The sequence below is a fragment of the Pleurodeles waltl genome, chromosome 3_1 (assembly GCF_031143425.1).
Source record: "Pleurodeles waltl isolate 20211129_DDA chromosome 3_1, aPleWal1.hap1.20221129, whole genome shotgun sequence".
NCBI classification, from domain to species: domain Eukaryota; kingdom Metazoa; phylum Chordata; class Amphibia; order Caudata; family Salamandridae; genus Pleurodeles; species Pleurodeles waltl.
The window spans coordinates 1,343,699,710-1,343,723,897 of NC_090440.1; the positions used below are offsets into that span (position 1 = coordinate 1,343,699,710).

General features: G+C 45.0%; 1 protein-coding gene across 30 annotated transcripts in view; it reads left to right on the forward strand.

Annotated features, from left to right (window-relative positions):
* Positions 1-24,188, forward strand: part of PHLDB1 (pleckstrin homology like domain family B member 1) — a 397,027-nt gene that overhangs the window by 306,273 nt on the left and 66,566 nt on the right. For 18 of the 30 annotated variants that reach the window (XM_069224755.1, XM_069224758.1, XM_069224757.1 and 15 more), the window contains 2 exons: positions 5,947-5,991; positions 6,592-6,895. In XM_069224755.1, coding sequence (XP_069080856.1) covers positions 5,947-5,991; positions 6,592-6,895 — 349 coding nt within the window. The remainder of the gene's footprint in view (positions 1-5,946; positions 5,992-6,591; positions 6,896-24,188) is intronic. The other 12 variants (XM_069224759.1, XM_069224760.1, XM_069224763.1 and 9 more) reach the window with 1 other exon arrangement.

Sequence of the window (24,188 nt, forward strand, 5' to 3'; positions counted from 1 at the left end):
TCCCCCTTTGAAGAAGAGGAGAGCCGGGAAAAAGCTCAAAAATACAAAAAAGGCCCTGGGCTCCAATAAGAATCTACCTACCTCCCTGGCCCATAGTGACCAACCCCCAATCCCCCTGGTCTCCTTCCCCGAATGCCCTCCGAGTAAGGATGCTCCTGAAGATCTTTCTAGTTTTATTGACTTGACACTCAAATCCTTTTGCGCAACTCTTGAGGCAAAAATTTCCACCTTGATCGCTAGGAAGCTCGATTGCTTTTGTAACGATGTGACCAGGTTTTTATCTAGTTTTTTAAAACCAGGTCCTTTATGCACGGGAATACTTCATAGCCCCGAACCAGCACATCAGTCTACTCCTCCCCCTACTTTGGTACCCCAAGGAGTAAGTAATTTTTTGCCTGATCCACGAACCGTCTCTGGTCAAGGACCTTTCGCTGACAACCCTGCATCAGGGCCGATAAGGGAAGTTTATTCCTCTAGAACGCATGACAAAGATCCTACTAAACTTACTAACCATGCAGACTTTTTACATTTACCACCTGCCTGCAACCCGTACGTTCTGGTTCTCTCAAATGTTCCTCCTCTGGAGTGCTCCAAACAAGAAGATACCCACTCCCTAATTAGAAAAGCTGGTCACTGGTTGAACTTCAATTTCAAATCCAATTGTTTTCACAATGATAAGATTCTCATGGCCCGAAGAGTGAGGAGGGTAGGACACTCCAAAGTATTGGAGGAGGGAGACTATGTTGTTTTAAATTTTGCTAATCCTCGTTCAGTAGACAATCTTTTGACCAATTTGGACTACTGTAAAATGTCAACTAACAGGATTCAAATACATCCCCTGTATCATTTTTACGACCCTGTGCTCCTACCAAACCGCATTGTCACTAATTCTAGTATTCGCAGACCAGATTTTGAAAGGCTTCATTTACAGGTAAATGTACCCTCTAGCAACCGGTTCTCGACTCTCAGTCACCTTGACGTGAACGATTGACTATCGGTGACCCACCCCTGTTCTTCTAAAAAGGAGAGACCTAAGGCTGGGAATGTCCACGCTGAATGTATCTGGGACACAGGAAAGCCTGATTTGGACCTGAAAGCTCCTATAAATACTAAAGTTCTAATGTCATGTCCTGTGTCTAGACCATTAACTCTGCTTAGCTGGAACATAGCAGGGCTGCGATCTAAATCTGACAATTCGGACTGGAAGAGCTTCATTTCCTCCTACGATATAATCTGTCTACAGGAGACCTGGTCCAAAGATACGTTCCTCCTGAACGGTTTCACCTCTTTGTGTCAGCCGGCATTAACCTCCCAGATGGGGAGAGCTAGTGGCGGCCTCTTAGTTCTCGTTTCCGTACATCTCCCGCTTTTAAAAGTGTCTTTAATCTGGTCTTCCCTTTATTTTATGGTTGTCCTAGTCTCTATTTCTGGCCAAAAGGATATCCTTATTTTAAACTTTTATAACAATATCCCTCGGGGCCTCCTTATGGGTCATTTGGAAGAGGTAACGGATTTTATAGATTCTTCACATGCTTTGCAGAACAGTGACCTAATTATTATATGGGTGGGCGATTTCAACACTCCTCTGTGCAGCAAAGAACACATGGACCTGTGTGCCTTTCCTGCTGAGGGCAGAGAGTCAGTATTTCATTTTAACCATACATCTGAAGGAGATGCCTTAAACCTTTTTACTTGTAAATTTGACTTGGTCCATGTTACCGAGAAATTGGCCCCTGACGCCTGCAATATACCAACCTTTACAGGGAATTTGAGGGGGAGTATTATCGATTTCATACTTATCAGCTCCTCTGATTTTTACGTAATTCAAGAATTCAAGATTACGCCCCACTGTGCGAGCGATCATAACCCCCTTAGTATTATATTGGACCTAAAAATTATTCAGGCACCCAATAATAAAAGCTTGAGCGCTGCTACTGTTTATAATCCAAACCGTGGCATACGTTTAAAATGGGACAAAATAGATCCAAAACTTTTTAACCAGGAAATTGTAAGAAGTAGGTCGGACTCGATTCAGATGTGTCTCTCCCAGCAGTTAGATTCTGACCGCATAGTGCGTGAATTTGAATTTTTAAGCACTGACATTTCACGCGCCTTGGCGGTGGACAGGCCTGCGAAGGGGCCGGCGGCCCACAGATGGTTCGACTCCGCGTGTTCATCTGCCCACAAAAAACTCAAAGATGCACTTAAAGCAGTTCCTCTCTCCCGTCAATTAGTTAAAATAGCCAGAGTTGATTATAAGGCTGCCATTGACAAACGGAAATCAGAAATTAGGTCCAGGGCCTGGGGCGATCTTTTGGCTGCATCTGAGCAGAAGGACACTTCTAAATTTTGGAAAGTGATTAATCACTCATACTTTTCTGGTCACCACTCTTTGGCCGATGACTGTCTTATTACTGAGGATGTCTGGTTAACTCATTTTAGGAAAGTCTTCTGTTCAGGAACCTATGAGAATTTGCATGTAAATCCTTCTGCACTTTTCAATTTAGATTCCAAAACTAAGGCTCCAAACATTATTTTTGACCTCCACGAGGTCAAAAATGCTATTAATAGATCAAGGCAGGGAAAAGCTCCCGGCCCCGATGGGGTTCCCGCTGATCTTTTTAAATCAGAAATTGATCTTTGGGGTCCGCTAGTTACAAATGTTTTGAATAGTGTGGTAAACAGTAACGTGCCCCTTTCATGGAAATCGGCCATTATTGTTCCTATCTTTAAAAAAGGTAATAGACAAGATCCTTCCTGTTACAGACCAATCTCTCTTATTGATTCGACGGCAAAGATTTTAGGTAGTGTGATCTTGTCCCGGTTAGAAGACTGGGTGTCCGAGGCCCAGATTTTATCCCCTATTCAATTTGGTTTTAGACCTGGTGTAGGCACAGTTGAGCAAGTTTTAAACTTGCAGCTGATACTCAGCAAATATGTGACAGTCAAAAAAGAGTCTATTCACATGGCTTTCATTGATCTAACCAGTGCCTTTGATATGGTTAATAGGTCAAAGTTATGGCAAATTTTGGAAGCCTTAGGCTGTGATCCGCCTCTATTGGAGCTTATTAAACGCCTACACACAGACCTAACAATTTCTGTTCAGGTCGGCTCACATGGGCAGAGAACCTCCCCCATCCCGTCAACTAGGGGCGTAAGGCAGGGATGTATCTTAGCCCCTTTTCTCTTTCTGATTTATATAAATGGGCTTTATGATTCACTTTTAAAACATGCAAAGGACATACTGAAGATGGGTCAGAGACCCCTTCCAGTTTTATTATACGCTGACGATGCAGTTTTAATTGCCCGTACTGCAAACGGTTTACAGGGACTACTGGATGTATTTTACGATTTTATGCTGAATCTGGATCTGAAAGTAAATTACCCAAAGACTTTTGTTATGACTTGTGGCCCACGCAATACAAAGTCTAAACTATTTTCTATGGGAGGGCACACTCTTAATAAGGTCAAAGAATTTTGTTATCTAGGCATGTACATGAGTTCTTCTTTGTCCTGGAAGACACACATTAATTTTAAGCTCCAACAGCTGATAAGGAACAATGAAGCAATTTTTCGCTTTTCAAATAAACTAGGTCACAGACCCCCTGCTCAGTTGAAAATTCTTTATAATTCCAAATGCACTGCATCAGTCCTTTATGGGGCAGGCGTCTGGGGCTATAATAAAATACCGTCTCTTCAGAGTGTAGAAAATAAATTCCTGCGCAGATTATTGTTGGTTCCAAAATGCGCCGCAAACATAATCTGCCATGAAGAACTGGGTCAGTGCTTTTTGGAGGACAGGGTCTTTATGGCTCCCCTACTGCTGTGGATCAAATGTTGGTCAAACCCTACGGCAAGTTTGGTCCAAGACTGTATCACTGATTGTCTTCAATTGGAATACTCAAATAGGATCCCCTGGCTTATGTTTCTGCAAAACTCCTTTGAGAACCTAGGGCTTAGATATATGTTTGATGATCCCCATCTATTAACCACAAACTCTAGGTCTGTTTTGAAGTCTACTTATTCAAAGCACATATCAGAGCTGAGATTTTATAGTTCCCTGAAATTGAAATCTTTCGATTCTTATTCTCGGATTGTGACTGTTCCATGCCTTGAACCCTATTTGTCTTGGTTTTCAAGTTTTAAAATAATTTCCTTTTTAACACTTTTTAGACTTAATCTAATTCATTTTAAGGTAGCTTTCCCTGAACCATGTTTCTGGAAAAAGGATTTACCGCTTTGTCCCTGTGACTCCAAATCAACCCAGAGCACTTTGCATTTTTTTCTTTTTTGCCCTTTATATGCTGCACCTAGAGGGGCCTTTATTTTACCCACGTTACGTCTTTTTAGACCTATTCATTATAAGGAAGCCCTGCTATACCTTCAGAGATTGCCTAATATCCAAATTTGTCACCATGTATTAGACTTTGTCACAGCTTCTTTACGTATTAGGAAAAGGCCTACTCCTTTTTAAATATTTTATGTTCGTATAGTATATCTTTTTAACGCTAACATTTGTACTTTTCTGACTTTGTGATTTTTAATCATGTCTAGTATATTTATCTATGTATGTCAAGGGGCTTCAGATTGGATGTTCATCTGGTGCTTCCAGTAAAGGTTTTAAAGTTTTATTTTACTATTTATAGATTGGGAAATGTGTCTTGGTTTGTACTTTTATGGCAATTGCCGAATAAAGTTATTTGACTGACTGACTGACCTTAGGAACAGCAAGTAACAAGAAATGTCACCAATATAATCACCCAGAAAATACCCAGAATTATTATGCAACTACCACTGCATTAAAAGTGAAATGTATTGTGTAACCACAATCAAATACTCCAAGATACCAGGCAGGATCATCAGCGTTTTGCTGAACGTAGCTCCTCCTTGATTTTATCCAAATACAGTATATTAACTGCCAGAATGACTTAGATTTTAAAATGTATTTAGAAGCTTTCTAAAATAATCTGCAAGGATGAGTGCCCCTCTGTTGAGAGTATTTTCAATTGATTGCCAAATGCATTAGTGTAGATTTCAAAGTACATCTTTTTGAAAGGGTGATTTTGCTTATGCATGAGAGATCACTAAAGTCGTTGTCATAAATGTCTCAAATTTCTGAACTTGCCCCTATATGTATATATTACCAGACTATAATGCAATTTATTGAAGATGGCTATCTCTAGGGTGGTCACGTTATTTATTAGGTTATCTGTATCTGGTAATGCCAGGTACAGGGATCTTCCCTGGGGTAGCACAAGTTATTTGCCTAGCTCTACATGGTAACACCCTTTGGTGGTCTTACAGGAAACAGTCTGGATCCTAAAACACATAGTTGCTTCTGTTAATTAAAAATATAGAAAAGGCGAGCGCACTATTGATGGAAATCTTTATCCAAAATGTAGACCAACCCTTCAAGAACACCATCTCCTGCAAATCAGATTTACATTTGTGGCCTTTCTTAAAAGATTTGATACAGAAATAGCTTATCTGAGGCATTTGCTTGGCTTTCTCCTGAATTTAAGGAACTTAATGTGAAGTTGGCTGGTTTTTCATTGGAAGAAGGTGTGCTTCTAGGTATTTTGTAATGTTTTAGGCAGTCCCATTACTGCGTTATTTTTGTATGAAAAGTTTTTCAACAATTGCCTTTGTGTGTGAAAATAGTGTCTCAGAGTGAGGGGTATCATCACATGATTGTGTTTGGACAGAGTATGATTTTGGCATTGAAGTGTACCAGATCAGCAAGTGTGCTGGAATGTTGTAGTCCTATTGAACTTGCCATTATGGTGTTCTTTATTTCAGTTTTCTGGCTTTTTTACACTCTGGAAGTTGAGAGGGCTGTGCCTTCAGGGGTGTAGGGGTTTCTGTATCTCACCTGTCTCTTCATCTTCCCTCTGGTTCTTTCCGTTTGCCTTCCTCATTGGCACCTCTTCCCTTCATCTTTGGTAGATGGTCTGGTTCCTGCAGAGGCTCTCCTGCCAAGTGAAACATCAGGTAGACCAAGGCGTGTCATGGGCAGGGGTGGTTGAAGTTTATTTTGGGATGTTTGAATATCATCTTTATTGAATCTGAAACACTTGCGGTGTCAGCTGGATCGCCAAATCTTCAGGAATTATCAAAGCATGTACCACTGCACCCCTTTCAAGTCCCCTTTCAAGTCCCACTACCATATGCATGATATTGCATTTCCATTACTGCTGATGTGGTGCTAGTCTCTTGCCTGCTTGCATGCCGCGGTCCAGCATGCATTTGGTTGTTTTCATTGTCATCAGATTATGAAGCGTGCATTGTATTTTAATCCCATTGGTGAGGGAAGTGCTGTGCTTGTTTTGTGGACAGCCCCTGGGCAGTACCCAGTGCTTTCTACTATTATGCCTTATTGACCAGGGGGGTGTTATGTGTTGGCTTCCCACTGTGTCACTCTTGTCACCCCCTACCCCCACCACCCAAAACAAAGATCTGTTTTTTCCAACTTTTTTTGGACTTAATGAGTCTTTTGTGGAATAATACATACCATGTGACAGTAGAAAAGATTCCATCTACAAACCTATTGTTATAGAAGAGTAATTTGTTTCTCAACGTTCCACCTAACAGGACAGCAGGTGATTGAAGAGCAAAGGCGCCGCCTTGCAGAGTTGAAGCAGAAGGCTGCGGTGGAAGCCCAGTCCCAGTGGGAAGCTCTTCACGCTCATCACAATCCCTTCTCCATGCCAGGCGGGGGGCCGCCTCTTATGCACCACTCCATACTGCACCACCAGCACCATGCGCTCAACCTGCACCACCGCGGTGATGAGGGGGATCATGCATATGATACGCTCAGCTTGGAGAGCTCAGACAGCATGGAGACCAGCGTGTCTACTGGGAACAACTCTGCCTGCTCCCCAGACAACATGTCCAGGTGAGTCACTTTAGACAACCAAACCTTCAGCTCCAGTTCCCTTGACTGCAAACAGATACATGTCAGGTGATACAATGTAGGGGGGAAGCACTTTCAATGCCATTGACTGCAAAAGGGCTGCATATCAATGTCTATGTCCTAAGGGTCACACCTTAACCCATAAATTTGTGGAGACACCCAGGCCCTTCATCCCAGTACCCTGGACCTTCGTCCCAGTGGCCTGAACCTTCCATGGCAATCCAGGCCTTAAACCAGACCCAGTATTATTCTCCTAGAAGTATTATTCTCTTAGACCTTCAGGGGCACTTTGGCCCTCTAACCAGTCCATAAATAGCACCCTAGATTTTCTGGGATGTCCTGGCCAATCATTAGCACTATAGGAATTATGAAAGTGGATGGGAACAGTTGAGGACAGTGTCCCAGTCAGGCATTACAGTCTGCTGTTGCAGAACATATTGGTATCCATTCATTAAATTATGCAAAGAGTGGGATTTAACTTCAGCCAGAGGTGTTTTATACCAAATAGCCAGTAGCATGAGGCTAGAGAATATCATTCTGCCTTCCAGGAAGTGCTTCCAGTGGAACACATGTGGATCTATTTTACATCTGAAAAGTGCATTCAACCCTCACACTTTATTTATTCATTTAGGTTATCGGTTGTGCACGCTAATACTCCAAGGGAGTCTCTTGAGGCAAGTTGATTGAGACAGATTGACTCTAAATAGGTCAGATTACATTGGGAATAGTCAAGTTTGTAGGGTTTTCCTTGAATTTAAGCAAGCAGATTACAAAGCGTATTTCGAGTACACTTGACAGACATGCTCCTTGAATGTGGAAAGGTCTGAACGAAAGTTTCGGAGCCAGCACACTAGTCATGCCCTACTCTGATGCTATCTAAACAGAAGGGCCCCAAGCCTTTGTTTTCTGATCCACAAATGCCTCAGACAAAGTCTGAGCTGAAACAGAGGCCGAAAACTCCTCGGCACCCAGCTCAGAAACTTCAGAGGCACCCATTTTCAAGAGAGTGGTGGAGGAGTTTGATGCAAGGCAAAAACTCCTTTGTTTGTGGCGTGTGGCTGTAGATACACTGCTCTGCTTACTCTTGCCATCTAGTGTTGGGCCTCGGACTGATAAAACCTGTTTTTCTTCAAAGAACTCTTTTGAGTTACACGGTCTCAGTGACTCCTCCTCTGGTCATGAATGCACATGGGCACGAACTCCACGTTAGATTTTTTTTCTCTGCCATCGTGTTCGAACATGTATAAGAGTTGCTCTCGGTTTCACTGTGTTTGATGTTCACCTTTGCATGCCTGGAGCCCTTTTGTCTTTCCTTTCTGTCACCAAGAAGACCTACCAGTACCCTTTCAGTTTCTTCAACACACACTTCATTCACTGAGTACATTGTCGTCGAACAACTGAGCTACTAGGCCCTAAGGGCCGTACTGGGCAGTGTATCCTCCCTTACTGATGTCAGAGAATGAAGACACACAAAAGGTAATAGATTGAACACTTTTCAAAATATTCCTTGAGTGCCATTCCAGTTAGGTCTATGTCCATGCTAGGTGCAACTTGTGCCACTTGCCAGAGCACAACAAGAGCTGCTGGGACTCATGCTCAGCCTTCAAAAGCAAGAAGACTCTTCTGCAGCAGAGTCATGCAATGGGCCTACAATGAGATGCTTCACTTATCCTCAGAGACGCCAGACCGTTTTGGGGAGGCAGACTCTCTCTGCACGGAAGAAGACTCAGTTAAGTCACCTGACCTTCCCGCCACCATCCCAGCCCTAAGATCATCAGCTTCTGCTCCTTGGAGCCTGAGCAGAAAGGGCTCCTGGAGGAGGAAGAGGTGCATGAGGACATTCCACTACCACTGTTGACCCCGGACCGCGTCTAAAGACTCCATCAAGACCCGCGAATACGGTTGACCCCCAACCCTCTTCTAGGACCCATAAGGGGCAACATGTCAAAGCTGAGCGCTACCCTTTCAGGAGATGGGCTTCAATCCCTGTGCATAAGCCGCTGCTTTCAGGCACCAAAGCAAGGCATGGGAGACAGAAAGGGATCCAGCAGAGCGCCTCAACCTTCAGCAGGCCTGGGGTCCGATACCACATGTTTGTGGCAAATTTTCTAAGCAGGCGGCTCCATCAAGGCTGAAACTGGCTTTGGCACCAAATGCTCCATCTGCTTCAAGGCCCTTGACAGCTGACTGCACTGCATCAGGACGTGGATGAAAGGCGGAGGCCCATCATCATCCATACACGCAAAGGCAAGATCTTTGCTTCAGAAAACACTTTGCCTGAGAAGCTCAAGCTCGCCTTCGAAGATACTCCATCTTGGAACACTCCTCCACCTCAACTGCTCTCCAAAAGGCCTCAGAACAAGGCTGTTGCCCCTACTACTATCCTCTTGTTGACCCTCTCCCTCCTCCCCAATCCACGCCATGGATGATCCTACAGAAGATTATGATGTGGATACTCAGGAGGCCCCCAGGCTTTAACCTGTCCCTGTTAGGGGATCGCTTCCAGATGACACAGTGTTATACAAAGCACAGCTTTCTATTATAAGGCAGAAATCCTGGGTGGTAAAGCCAGCACCTTCAGATCCACTTTACATCAGGGGTCATGTCCCACAAGACTCCCTGGTTGCTACCACCTCCCTAAAAAGAGCAGCAGCCCAGGCCACAGGTGACGCCCCTCCTTTTGACAAGTAGAGCAAGCAAAAGTAATGGGACAGCTTAAACCTCCCTTTTTAATGCATGTAAGTCACCCCTATGACAGGCCTAACAAGCCCTAAGGTAGGGTGCTGTATATTAAAAAGTGGACCATTTACATGTTCCAACAGTAAAAACCCTAAATTATTTTTAGTGTGGAAAGGCTAGTAGCCATATTGGCCAGTAAAGAGTTGCAGGTTAGCACCCCAGGCCTGCTAACTTCTGAATGGTACTACTAAGGTTGGTATTGTTTAATACCAAAAGAATCCGTGCATTAAATCAGATTTAATGGTTACATTCAATTTAATGACTCTGGTGACAAATTGCTACTTTAGAAGTTGCCACTTTAGTTGCCCAAGGTTTACAGTGCCCGTTTGCTGATGTACAGGGGACTTGTCTTGCAGGCAGTTTTCTGCCCTCCTGGGGAGCCATGCTAATGACTCCCAGGAAAGGACACAATAGGGATCTGCATAAGAGAGAGGTGTTACCATCCTCCTGCAGAAAGCCACAAAGGCGTTAGTCCAGAAGGTGAGCTTCAAAGAAGAAGACGCCTTTGAAGGGAAAATGGGTAACACTAGAGAGCGGGCTGCACTACTATTTAAGCAGATAGGCTGACACTGGGGACTGGAGAGGAGAAGCCAGTTGCCATACTGGTTTTTCCAGGGGCATATAGCACCCTGATTGCCACACCTCTGGTAGGTGGGCTAGGGAGCTCTGAGTGGCAAGAGAGGGCTCTTGCCATCTTGGGAGTGGTCCGAATGGTGCATACCGGGAAATGGTCATCAGAGGAGAGTAAACCTGCTAGCCCATTGGCTACCAACCTCATCCTACCCTGAGGGCATTTCTGAAGATGAACAGGGCACCCAGCACTCAGATCTTGACCAACTTGGAAAAAGGATTGAACAATGACTGCCCTGTTGCACCAAGGGCCCAGCAAAAAGAGTCTGCTCTGACGAGGACTGCATTTTGTGGCTAGAGAAGACAGTAACTGTGCCTGCCGTGTCTTGCTCATGGAGAAACTGTCTACAGAGCCCAGTCAAGCCAAGAGAACTTCAAGAACCAGCCGACTGGCTTCCTTTTGTCAGCACAGGGACACAGCTAAAGAGGCCTGCAGGGGCAAATTGGTAGTCCAAAGTCTTTAAGCAGTCACCACTGCTGCCCTGCTGCACAGAAGACCAAGTTCCAGTGTGCAGAGTTGCACCAGAGTTCGCTGAGCCCAGGTGTGCATTCTGAGAGATGCTGGAGCCCTCAGGAGAAAAATTTGTGAATCAGGATGGATTGGCCTTTGACCGCAACAATGGGTGACTGGTAGTCCAGTGGCAACTGAGGACTTCGTGGGACCTCGACCATGCAACCAGAACCACTTCACCATCTTTGTGGACCAAGGAGTCACTGCATGAAGACTCCTGTCGACCATGTCACAACCACAGCATCCTTAGAGCATCTTCAGCATCCTTCATTCCTCGCATCAGGGCCACTCCATAAAATTCCATTGCAAAATGGATAAAATACCTGTAACTGTTGAAGAACTGCTTCTCCTGTTCTTTAATATCTTGCTGGTCCCCCTGACTAGTGCCCTGCCAGAGTTGGTCTCTGTAAGTACTTCTAACTGACCGCAGTGACACTTACCTAAGTTTTCCTTAATTTTTTTTGTGTCCAATTTGTTGACTTTGCCAAGGCTTGTTCGTGGTTGATTGAAATTTCACTGATTTATCATTGCTTGTAAAATCTATATATCTAGAACTTCCTGGTAGATCTTTTTTTGTCTGAGTTTATTATCAAAATACAGCCTATACAATTGTTTTGGTTCTATTTAAATGCTTAACACTTAACTGCTTGCTGCTCAGTGCCACAGCTACCCAGAATTGAGCTGAAGGTTTGACAGACGAAATCCAGGGGTCCTAAAGGGGTAGGTAAGTGCATAACATGGTGAGGTTGCACAACCATACCATGCCATATAATACACTCTATTTCCTCACAAGGGGAAAGCCATCTCCAATGTTTCCTCAGGCCAATCCTCAATCTCGGGCCTCTCTACAAGTACATCCTGTCAGAACATTTTCACAAGGTCACACCTGTTATCCTCTTGCTGAGGCAAGGTGACTTTATGGCCACATTAGACCTGAAGGATGCCTTATCTTCACATCCCAATCCATCCGGCTCATCAACGCTATCTGCACTTCATTGTTAGTGGCCGACACTACCACTTCAAAGTCCTACCCTTCGGAATCCCCGCAACCTCAAGGGTCTTCACCAAGTATCTAGCTGTGGTAGCCACCCACGTCATGAGGGAAGAAACTCATGTATTTCCCTGCTCAGACAACTGGCTGATCAGGAGCCCAGACAAGACTGCCTAGTCCACTGCCAAGCAGATACCTCTCTTATACAGCTTGGGGTTCACAGCAGACGCCACCAAGTCTCACTTGGTGCCACTCCAAGTTCAGCCATTCCTAGGATCAGTCCTTAGCCCAGTCTTGGGCAAAGCTTTCCCCAGCACTCAAAGGGTATAGGCAGCTTCTGTCTCTTTTTCAGCCACTTCTCTTTCGGTTTCAACTGTAATGCACCTCTTTGGAATGATGGCCTCATTCATAACCATAGTCCTTCACACACTGCTCCATATGCACCCACTTCAAGAGTGCCTTTCAGGTCAACTGTCACAAGTGGAGAGTCATTGAAAGATCTGGTGTTGATAGTGGCCAGCACCTATCACACTCTGCAGTGGTGGAACACCAACAATTTGTTGCAGGGTAGGCCCATTGCAAACCCACTTCTGCAGGTCACCATTACCATGGACAAATCTCTAGTCAGATGGGGAGAGCTTCTCAACATCATGACAGTTCAGGCTTCGTGGCCACCTCATCAACGGGGACTCCACATCAACCATCTGGAACTCTTGGCCATTCATCTGTCCCTCAAAGCTTTTCTTTAAGAGATTTGGGGCAAGGTGGTTATGTTTAACCTGCAGAAGCAACGTGCACACACACGTCTCAGCTGTCAGCATTAGCGCAACATAATCTGGAACAAGGTGATCTATCACCAAGTGCATCTTCTGGCAGAGTATCTTCCTGGGTTGGACAGTGACTTTGTGACCTGCTCAGCAGGGCGCAGCAACAAGTCCATGAGTGGGAACTCCACTTGGAGGCCGTACTCCCATACTTTCTCTGGTGGGGCACCTCAAACAGACTTTTTTGCCATGTGCGAAAATGCAAATTTCCAAACTTTGCTGTCCGGTTCCCACACCCCCAGTCAATGGGCAATGCTCTGTGGCTAAACTGGTCAGGGATATTTGTACATGTTTTCCTCATCTCCCACGTCTATCGTACATGCTCAGGAAGCTGAAGCAAACATCCCTCGCCCTCATCCTGCAGAGGGTCAGTCGAAGATTTGGTGTGTGTGGTCCAGGCAACCATGGTTCTCAATCCTTCTTGAAATGTCGGTTGCCCCACACAAGAAGCTTCTCAATAGCCTGGACCTTCTCACACAATACCAGAGCAAATCAAACACCGGACCCCAGGCAGCTCAACATAGAGATCTGGCTACTGAGGTCCTGGAGTTTGGTTACCTTACTTGAGTTCATGGACATACTCAGAGAAACCACCAGGCCTACCACACACTTGCCATGTTGCCATGGGACAGGTGTTTTTCTACTACTGTACCACAAACCACATAAACCCGCTTTTGCCCACAGAACAAGACATTATTTTTTTTTTTACTTCATCTACGAAATTGAGGATTAGCCTACACATCGATTTGGCTACACCTAGCCACTCTTGCATATATGCACAACCGGGAATACTCCTCACTCTTCAAAATCACTGTTATTTATGCTTTTATGATATGCCTTAAACGTTTAACTTCACCAAGGTTGCCTTCTGCGCCAGTTCGGAATCTGAATGTTGTCCTCACCAAATTCATGGGGCCTCCTTTCGAGCCACTGCATTCTTGCCCTCTGCACTTCCTGCACCTGAAGGTTGCCATCCTTGTAGCCATAATATTTCTTAGATATATCCGTGAACTACCACCCCTCACACTACAAAAACATTTCTTCCAGGTCCACAATGACAGTGGTTCTTTGAACCAACATTAAATTCTTACCTATGGTTTCCCCATTCTGCCTTAGCCACACAAACAAGCTCCCAGTCTTCTTTCCGTGGCCTGACTCTGTAGATGAGAGAACACATCACACGCTTGATGTCAAGTATCATGTATTATATAGATAGGACCAAGTCCTTCCACAAGACACATGGGTTCCCACATACCACTTATCCCAGATGCGAGGCTACACATGAGACTGATCAAGAATCAGTGGTCACAAGCAGCGGGGAGTTGGGAAGATCTAGTGGTTGTTATGCAAAAAGTACAGGAGGACATGGCATGGTGGAACAGAGTAAACATAACACTAGGAGGACCCTTCATGCTACTAAATTTGACAGTGACCACCACCATGGATGCCTCTCACATGGGATGAGGAGCACATACGGGAAAGCTCAACATCAGAAGAGTCTGGAAACCAGAAAAAGCAATAAGGCACACACACACACACACATATATTAGAAACTAAAACAGTGTTTGTAGTCTTAAAAGCCTTTCGGAAGCAATTATGGGGAAAAGCAATACAAGTTTAGACCTACAACACAATGCCAATGTTTTACCTCAGCAAGCAAGGGGTAACAAAGTCCTTTGCCTTATTGAAGCTAGTGCAAGAGATATGGAGTTTGGCCATCCAAGACAAATAAACCTAACACCAATACAACTAGCAGACGTAGACAACGTGGAAGCAGACAAACTGAGCTTACAGGCATCCATCTCACATGAATGGGAACTAAATCAAACAGGTGTTCCAAAGGTGGGGGTCGCCACAAATAGACCTGTTGGTATAACCAGAGAATGCTTCCTGCAAAAGGCCATATCTCATTTTCACATAATTCAAGCAATCCTGATACCTAGTCTCAGGCCAAAAGGACCCTACTTACACTAGATGGGCGCAGAGCAATAATGTATTACCTGGACAGAAAAGGGAAACAGCTCTTTGTTTCTCTTTGCAGTCAAGAGCAAAAGAATGCCAGTTACCAAGAATAGCCCAGACAATCCAATTGTGTCACAAATAGGCTGGCATACCACTGCAAATAAGGCAAGAGCACAATCGACAAAAAAGAAAGGAGCTACTTTAGCTTTCCCGGCAAATGTCCATTGAGTGACATATGTACGGAAGCCACATGGTTAGTGTGGTTGTCCGTCTACACGTGCACAAAACATTAATGCATTGACATCCAAGTGAACAGAGAGGCACAGGTGAAACAAAAAGTACTGAAGCATTTACTTGCAAGCACAGCCTCATTTCGAGCCTAACCGATGCAGTGAGAAAACTGCTACAATTTCAGTGCGCAGTAGGTGAATCCAGAAAAGATTCACAGTGTAAAACGAAGCAGTTACCTACTAGTAGGAGTAGTTTTGCAGCATGAAGAATTTTCTGTATCCATATGTGATGCCTCACCTCATTTCCTGTGGAGGCAGGTGCAAGGCTACCCAGACCAAAGGTACATACAAGTCAAGAGTAAACCTTCTGGACAATAAAGTGTCATACAATCGCCTGTGAAAAGAATCAGGTGATGGCGACCGCACACAAGGGCTTCTGAAATGCAGGAGAAGGTTAGAATAGACATCAAATGGTAAATATTCAATGCCCAACAACAATAATAAAAAAGAGAGACCCTGACTACGAGCCACAAGAGGAGAGTTCCAGGCCAGCCACTAGATGGCAGAATAATGCACAGCATGTGAAACCAAAAAAATCTTCAAGCTGCAAAACTACTTCCACGGGTCAATAACAATTTTGTTATATGGTGTTGCCAATTGTTATATTTTCAACATAATTCAATTTTGGGGGTTTAAAAAGCAAACTCCTTGGCATTCCTTCAACCCACCTCCACAATGACTCCCACATTGCACTCAGGATTACAGTTCCTAAAAATTATGCTTGCACACTTCAAGCAGGGTACTTTAAACTGTCCAGTCACTTCTACCCTCTAGCCAGCCCATCCTCAGGTTCCTATATCTTCAGAGATATCTTGGTGCCATAAAACGCTCCATCCTTCACTCTTCATATCCTAAATCGGGCTTTTCTAACCAGTAGCTCATGAGCTACTGACAGCTTTCCAGCTACCTGTAAGTAGCTCCCATGTGTGCAGCCCAGCCCACTAATTATGAAGTTTTGCTTGGACAAATTAATATATGAACACCGACAATTAAAAGTGTGTATTTGAGATGATAATGTATATCTTTTCAGACCTCATATGCTGATGTTCACAGAAAAATATTAGAATTTTCAAAATATGTTTAAAGTTGATATTTGTGTAATAAATAATATAGTACTAGGACACTTATTACTATTATCAATTTGGGGCCCGAGGCATTTAAGCTATACCAGCAACACATTACTCATGCAAACACATCAAATCTTTTTTTTACCATACTGCTGTCAGCCCTGTTTTTGGACGTGGGTGTTCATTGCCAGTAATCTTGCATATGGTGCCCACTAATATAATCCTGTCTGAAGTGTTCACTGTTGTAGCATTAATGGCAGTGGTAGCTCAGGATGGTTTCATTGACCATAAGTAGCTTTCATTACAGAAAAAGTTGGAGACCCCTGTCTTTTACCAAGCTCTTCCTTCAGCACCCTACACTGTTCTGAGAAATGCTACGAGAGTAGGCACTGGGCAGTTCATTGCATTCACTGCCCTTTTGGTGAATAAAGTCACTCTAACCCTGGGCAAATATATGTAATTTCCTCTCCAGAAATTAAGTGTAAGGCCCAAAATATTAAGCATAATTAAGTGAAATGCCAGATGGCGTTTATGCAATTTTTTATAGCCTAATGCATCCTTGCATTTTGTTGTGAGGATGCATGCTAACGACAACTGCTAGCACTTTGTTTATTCACATTCTTCCTGTGTGTCTCGAATACTTATTTACTACAAAAACATCTCAATAATGCAATGTTTTGTAATGGCGTAATCTCTGGAATGTTGCATACCCAGCATAATGTAAAATGTCATTAATCATGCAAAATTATATCAGTGTAAATAAAATGTTGTCTAGGTTTAATGTGTAATGTACTCCAGCGTCTTCTCCAGTGTTACACAGTGATCTACTTCTGAGAGTCTGCCTGCCTACAACAACACCCTCTGTCATCTGGGTCTCTTCCCTCCAGTTCTATATTCTCACCGCCTATACATGACACTTAACCATTTTCATATTGTGCCCTTTTATCCCTGAGCCTCCTCCCTCTAGTACTATTTTTTTCTCCTACACCTTGACCCCTCCACCCCAGTGCTTAATTTGAGCCAGTGGTTTCTGGAGCTTGGCACTGGCACTTAGTTTCCAACACTGGCACTTATGACAGTCTGCAACATGGTGGCACTGTTTGTTTAAATTAGAGAGTAATACAAGAACAGTTGTTTTTCAGCGTGCATCTTTTCTGGATTCATGGGTCCGGAATTCTCCATTGATTCTTAGTATTTTTTGTCTCTTGATTTTTTGTTTGTTGTTCGGTGTCAACGGAACCACCATTTGGTGTCCCTTGTGATGTCGTCCTACTTCCTCCGGATGATCCCACCCTTAGTCACCATCTTCAGATTCTTTTTTTCCACTGTTCGGTCTGGATGCTAGAAGAGAGGTCTCCAACAAAAGGAAAAAGTTTGGAAGGGAGCCTGAAGACTTTTTAATGCGAAGTTCTTAGAACCGGGACAAATCATCAACAAAGTGGCCTAAAAAGGAAAGTGATAAGAAGATACGTTCCGTTCATTTGACGAGGGGTGGTGAGAATGTTCGTTCAGGGGGCCCCCTGTTCAGAGTAATGATGAAAACACCATTCCAGTTTTGCAAAAATTGTTACCACAAGTACGCCAAAAGGACAAACATCCACTGTGCCACTGGAACGCAGAGCAAAGATTGCATCGCCTGCACTGTGCAAGCACCAAAGACCTTGAAGGTAAGAGTGAGTCAGAGAATGGTCCACCATGCATTACATGGCCAGATGTCCACACTGTACCTCAGACTCTTGGGGCTGTCTAGCGACGATGACAAGAACGTCATGGAGGGAGCTGAAGGCGAGACATCAGAAGGTGATCGGGAGATCATCGACGTGAAGGAACAAGCGACTGAGAAGAACTGAAAGGCAGAGGTAAGACTTCATAGGTGAAAAAATCTGACTCAAGAACACACAAGGGAGCTTCATGGTCGAAAATATTGCCGCCCATAAACATCACCCATGAAAAGGAGTCTCAAGGAGCCCTCAAGGGTAACTTTGCTGGGGGCACAACTCTGGAAAAAAACCATTAACGTCGAAAGACGGAAGGGAAAAAGACGCTTCAAAATCTCAAGCGCAACAGTCGAGAGTCAGACACCGAAGCTCAATGACAGAGTCAACATCGAAAGAGGGTTCGACATCCAAAACAAAGACTCCATGCCCAGATGAACGGGCTATCGACATTGAAACGAAAAGGAAGAGGCTCGAGTCCGAAATGTCTGCGTTACTACAGCTGAAAAAGGAATTCACCGACAGTCTTAAAGAATTTAGAATTCCTCAAAAAGCTTTAACGCCAAAACACACATCTGAGATGGCAGTCAAAGAAATACAGCCTCCACTCGCACCATAGCCACAGGAACAAGAAAATAGTTTTTCTATGAGGAGGATGAAGAACATCCTGGAATTTATGAGGCCTCAAAGGGAGGTGATTACATGGAACAACAATGGGAGGACTTAGAGACACACTCGCATTAAGAGAGGGTAGAATTGTACCCATCAAAGCCCTTACTCCCAGATGTCATGCAAATGTACAATTTGGGCATCAAAAACACAGCTGACAGATTTTAACGTACAACTAGAGGAGAATAAACCACAATCATGCCTTCTACTAGAAACATTGCTTTAAACTTGGTCAAGAAGCCAGTTTTTTTCCCATGCTCCCAAGCATTCTCAACCAGGGGAAAGAAAACTTTAAGGAGCCAGACACTTGTAGAGCAGTGACACCGAGAGCTGAAAAGAAATATACGTTTTCCTCAAAGGACGCTGCATACATACAGGGCACCGTTCCTGGAGACTCCATAATCACAGTGACAGCCAGGAAGAGGGCCAACATCCCCTCAACCTCAGGACCTCCTCCAGAAAAGAAGAGCAAGAGTAGGAACTCATGGGACACAGATTCGAACATAGTGCTGCAAACCAGTGGTGCATTGCAACCTCAGATGCGCTGCTCAATAGGCATGCTCATCAGCATTGGGAGGAGATGAGAGAGCTGTTAAATCACCTCCCTGGACAGTATAGGAAAAGGGCAGCACATCTTACCGAAAGCGGGAAAAACATTGCAAATACATATTTAAAATTGGCTCTAGGTGCTGTAGACACAGCAAGTCAACACATGACGATGGGAATCACACTGACATAACTCATAGCTGAGACTCTCGGGGTTTGAGCCAGAAGTGCAGGCGAATAGAATACACACACCCTTCAACGGGCAGCAACTGTTCGGAAACACAGTGGATGAAAGTCTCAACCAACTAAAGAAGGACAACGTAACAGCAAAGTCCATGGGTGCACTGTAGTTTCGAGGAAGATAATGAAAGGGAACATTTGATATAAGACGACCAGCTTCAAGGGGTAGCTTCAGGCAAGAAGCAGCACACAAACTGCCTCAACTCAATAAAACTGGCACAGGGAGAGAAAAAACAAGCAGAGGAGTTGCAGCACCCTCAAGTGACTGCTCAGAAAAGGCCAAACTTTCAAAAACAACAAAAGTAAAGAAGAGAATATTCAATTAAAATTGAACCATGGCGCACTAGTCTGTGGAAGGTTAAAGGACTTCCTCCAGGAGTAGACGAAAATAACTTCAGACAAATGGATTTTAAACACAATCCAATTTGGATATTGCGTAGAAGTAAGCAAATTCCCTCCAAGAAGGGGAACAATTAAGAAAATACATTCAAAAGAGGAGATGGCTTGTCTCCTCAATGAGGTTGAAGAGTTGTTGGGCAAGAGGGCAATAGAACTGGTCCCAAAACCAGAAATCAAACAGGGCAATTACTCAACATATTTCCTAAATACAAAGGTGGATGGATCATTACGCCCATTACTAGACCTCAGATTCATAAACATGTTTATTAAGACTCAGAATGACAACCTTACAGGAAGTCATACCACAACTTCAAGAAGGAGATTACATGGCAACCATAAACTTGAAGGATGCCTACCTGCACATCCCTGTAAATGCAAGGTACAAGAAATATCCAAGGTTTGTGGTCACCGGGACACACTATCAATTCAGTGTCTGCATTTTGAATAAAATCTGCACCAGGTGTCTCTACAAAATACCTTGCAGCAGTAGCTGTGCATCTCCGATGAAGGGGAATACGTGTATATCCGTACCTCAATGACTGGTGTACGAAAGTGCCCCTTTTGACATGGTCATCCCACCCCCAGTTTTTGCCTGAGTTGGAGTATGGAATAATGGCCCAACCTACCAAGAGGAATGGCAAAATGTCTGGGAAGACAGTTTCCAAGCAGACACCAGACCAGGTTCCCTCTCCTGAGGGAGAAGACCAGTCAGCCCCCGAGGGAACTGTGCCTCAGGAGTTTGGGCATTACACGGCAGAGCTCTTAGGGTCCCCCTGGTTCTATAGGGAGGATCTGTGCTCGTGACAGAGGAGACCTGTCCCACTCTTGAAGGCCTGAGACAGCAAGCTGCTGATTAGGAAAAGGAGGATATCACTGGCTCCCACAGTACCTATTGGGAGGAGGGACTCCTATTCACTGAGGCGCGAGACCCCAAACATGGTGCCACTAGGAGAGTGGTAGTACATCAGCAGTTGGAAGAGATCCCTCCTCACTTTGGCCCATGATAGCCCCATAGCTGGGCATCTTGGCCAGGCAACAACATGGAGTAGGTTAGTGAGCCACTTCTACTAGCCAGGTATGTCCCAGAAAGTGAAGGAGTTTTGTGACTCCTGTGCCACTTGTCAAGCCAAGGCAAGACAGGTGGCCACCCAAAGGCATGCTTAATTCCACTTAAAGTGGTTGGGGTGCCCTTTGAAAGGGTAGGAGTTGACATTGACAGTCCCCTTGACCCTCCAACAGCATCAGGGAACAGATTTATACTGGTTGTAGCAGATCATGCAACCGGGTACCCTGAAGCAGTTCCTCTGAGGACTACTAATGCCCCTGCAGTAGCTAGGACCATCGTTTGTGTATTCACGATAGTGGGCTTTCCATAGGAGGTGGTGTGAGACAAAAGTACAAACTTCATGTCTGGCTAGCTAAAACACATGTGGGCTGAGTGTGGTGTGACCTATAGGTTCACTGCCCCATATCACCCGCAAACCAATGGCCTTGTTGAAAGATTCAATAAGACATTGAAAGGTATGATTGGTGGACTCCTCGACAAACTCAGAAGGAGGTGGGATGTCTTACTACCATGGCTGCTTTTTGCTCACAGAGAAGTGCCACAGAAGGAAGTAGGTTTACTTCCTTTGAGCTTCTGTTTGGCCATCCTGCAAGGGGACCACTTTGTCTTGTGAAGGAGGGATGTGAGAGACCTTTCAGAGAACCCAAGCAGGATATTGTAGACAATGTGCTTGGCCTTTGTTCCAAAATGTCAGAGTTCATGGACAAAGCATCTAAAAACCTTGAGGTCAGCCAAGACCTCCAGAAGCTCTGGTATGGCCAAAAGGTTGCACTGGTAGAGTTACAAACAGGGCAGAAGGTATAGGTTTTGGAGCTTGTAGCTCCTTGGGCCCTCCAAGATAAGTGGAGTGGACCCTAGCTTATCCTAGAAAGAAAAGGGGAAGTCACCTACCTGTTGGACTTTGGCTCTTGCATGAGCCTATCACGGCATAGCTGAGATGACCATGTTCATGGTCACTGATGAGGGACAGGAGAGTAAATCTCTCCCTGATCTCCTCTCCAGCAATCAAAAACATGGTTCAGTAGAAGGAGTGGTCTTTTCAGACGCCCTCTCTGGCCAACAGCAGACTGACTGCAAGCAAGTCTTGCACCAGTATGATTAGCATTTCTCCTTGACCCCTGGTTAGACTACCTGGTATACACATGGTGTATACACTGGGGATAGCGTGCCTGTCAAAATTAAAATCTGTAGACAATCTGGTCATCTCTAGGAGAGCATCAAAGCTGAGGTTAGCAAGATGTTGGAATTGGGAGACTTTGAGTACTAGCCCAGTGGTTTTAGTATCCAAGCTTCACTTTCAGGGTGGAAAGAAAGAAATTAGGTTTTGTATGGACTATAGGTGTCTCAGTGGTGTGACTAAAACAGATGCCCACCCAATACCTAGAGCTGATGAATTGATTGACTAGCAAGGGGGCCGTCAAATATCTCAGTACTTTTGATCTCACATCAGGGTACTGGCAGATGGGTTCTGACCCCTGGAGCAAAAGAGAAGTCAGCATTCTCCATTCCCGATGGGCATTATCAGTTAACTGTTATGTCCTTTGGTTTGAACAATGCCCCTGCTACCTTCCGTTTGGTGAATAAAGTCCTTTCTGGGTTAGAAGACATTAGTGCAGCATATCTGGATGATGCTGCTGTTTTTAGCTCTACCTGGCACCATCACCTGATCCACCTTAGAGAGGTCCTTGAGGCTCTGTGAAAGACAGGCCTCACTAGCAAGGCAATCAAATTCCAGATAGGGCAGGGCCATGTTGCATACTTGGGCCACCTTGTAGGTGAAGGACAACTTCAACCACTACAAGCAAAGATCCAAATAATTCTGGGCTGCGTAGCTCCCAGACTCACGTCAGGGAATTCTTTGGCTTGACTGGATACTACAAGAGGTTTGTGAAAGGATATGGCACCATTGTATCCCATCTCACAGAACTGACCCCCAAGAAAATGCCAACGAATGTACATTGGGCAGTAAGCTGTCAAAAGATCTTTGACACCCCAAAAGAAGCAATGTTCTGAGCACCTGTTCTTCAAAATACAGATTACACCAATCAGTTCATAGTGCAGGCAGATGCCTCTGAACATGGGATCTGAGCAGTTTGTTGGAAGCTCTCCTGGTGTGTGGTGAATACCTATGTGTAAGGAAATGCCTCCTTGGCATGGTTACCCCCTGACTTTTTGCCTTTGCCTTTGCTGATGCTATGTTTTGAATTGAAAGTGTGCTGAGGCCTGCTAACGAGGCCCCAGCACCAGTGTTCTTTCCCTAACCTGTACTTTTGATTCCACAATTGGCACACCCTGGCACCCAGATAAGTCCCTTGTAACTGGTACCCCTGGTACCAAGGGCCCTGATGCCAGGGAAGGTCTCTAAGGGCTGCAGCATGTCTTATGCCACCCTAGAGACCCCTCACTCAGCACAGACACACTGCTTACCAGCTTGTGTGTGCTAGTGAGAACAAAATGAGTAAGTCGACATGGCACTCCCCTCAGGGTGCCATGCCAGCCTCTCACTGCCTATGCAGTATAGGTAAGACACCCCTCTAGCAGGCCTTACAGCCCTAAGGCAGGGTGCACTATACCATAGGTGAGGGCACCAGTGCATGAACACTGTGCCCCTACAGTGTCTAAGCAAAACCTTAGACATTGTAAGTGCAGGGTAGCCATAAGAGTATATGGTCTGGGAGTCTGTTTTACACGAACTCCACAGCACCATAATGGCTACACTGAAAACTGGGAAGTTTGGTATCAAACTTCTCAGCACAATAAATGCACACTGATGCCAGTGTACATTTTATTGTAAAATACACCACAGAGGGCACCTTAGAGGTGCCCCCTGAATCCTAACCGACTATCTGTGTAGGCGGACTGGTTCCAGCAGCCTGCCACACTAGAGACATGTTGCTGGCCCCATGGGGAGAGTGCCTTTGTCACTCTGAGGCCAGTAACAAAGCCTGCACTGGGTGGAGATGCTAACACCTCCCCCAGGCAGGAGCTGTGACACCTGGCGGTGAGCCTCAAAGGCTCACCCCTTTGTCACAGCACCGCAGGACACTCCAGCTTAGTGGAGTTGCCCGCCCCCTCCGGCCACGGCCCCCACTTTTGGCGGCAAGGCTGGAGGAAACAAAGAAAACAACAAGGAGGAGTCACTGGCCAGTCAGGACAGCCCCTAAGGTGTCCTGAGCTGAAGTGACTCTAACTTTTAGAAATCCTCCATCTTGCAGATGGAGGATTCCCCCAATAGGATTAGGGATGTGACCCCCTCCCCTTGGGAGGAGGCACAAAGAGGGTGTACTCACCCTCAGGGCTAGTAGCCATTGGAAGCTAACCCCCCAGACCTAAACACGCCCTTAAATTTATTATTTAAGGGCTTCCCTGAACCTAGAAAAACAGATTCCTGCAACTTACCTGAAGAAGAAGGACTGCTGAGCTGAAAAACCCCTGCAGAGGAAGAACAGAAGACACCAACTGCCTTGGCCCCAGACTTACCGGCCTGTCTCCTGCCTTCCAAAGAAACCTGCTCCAACGACGCTTTCCAAGGGACCAGCGACCTCTGAATCCTCTGAGGACTGCCCTGCTTCAAGAAAGACTAGAAACTCCCGAGGACAGCGGCCCTGCTCCAAAAGAACTGCAAC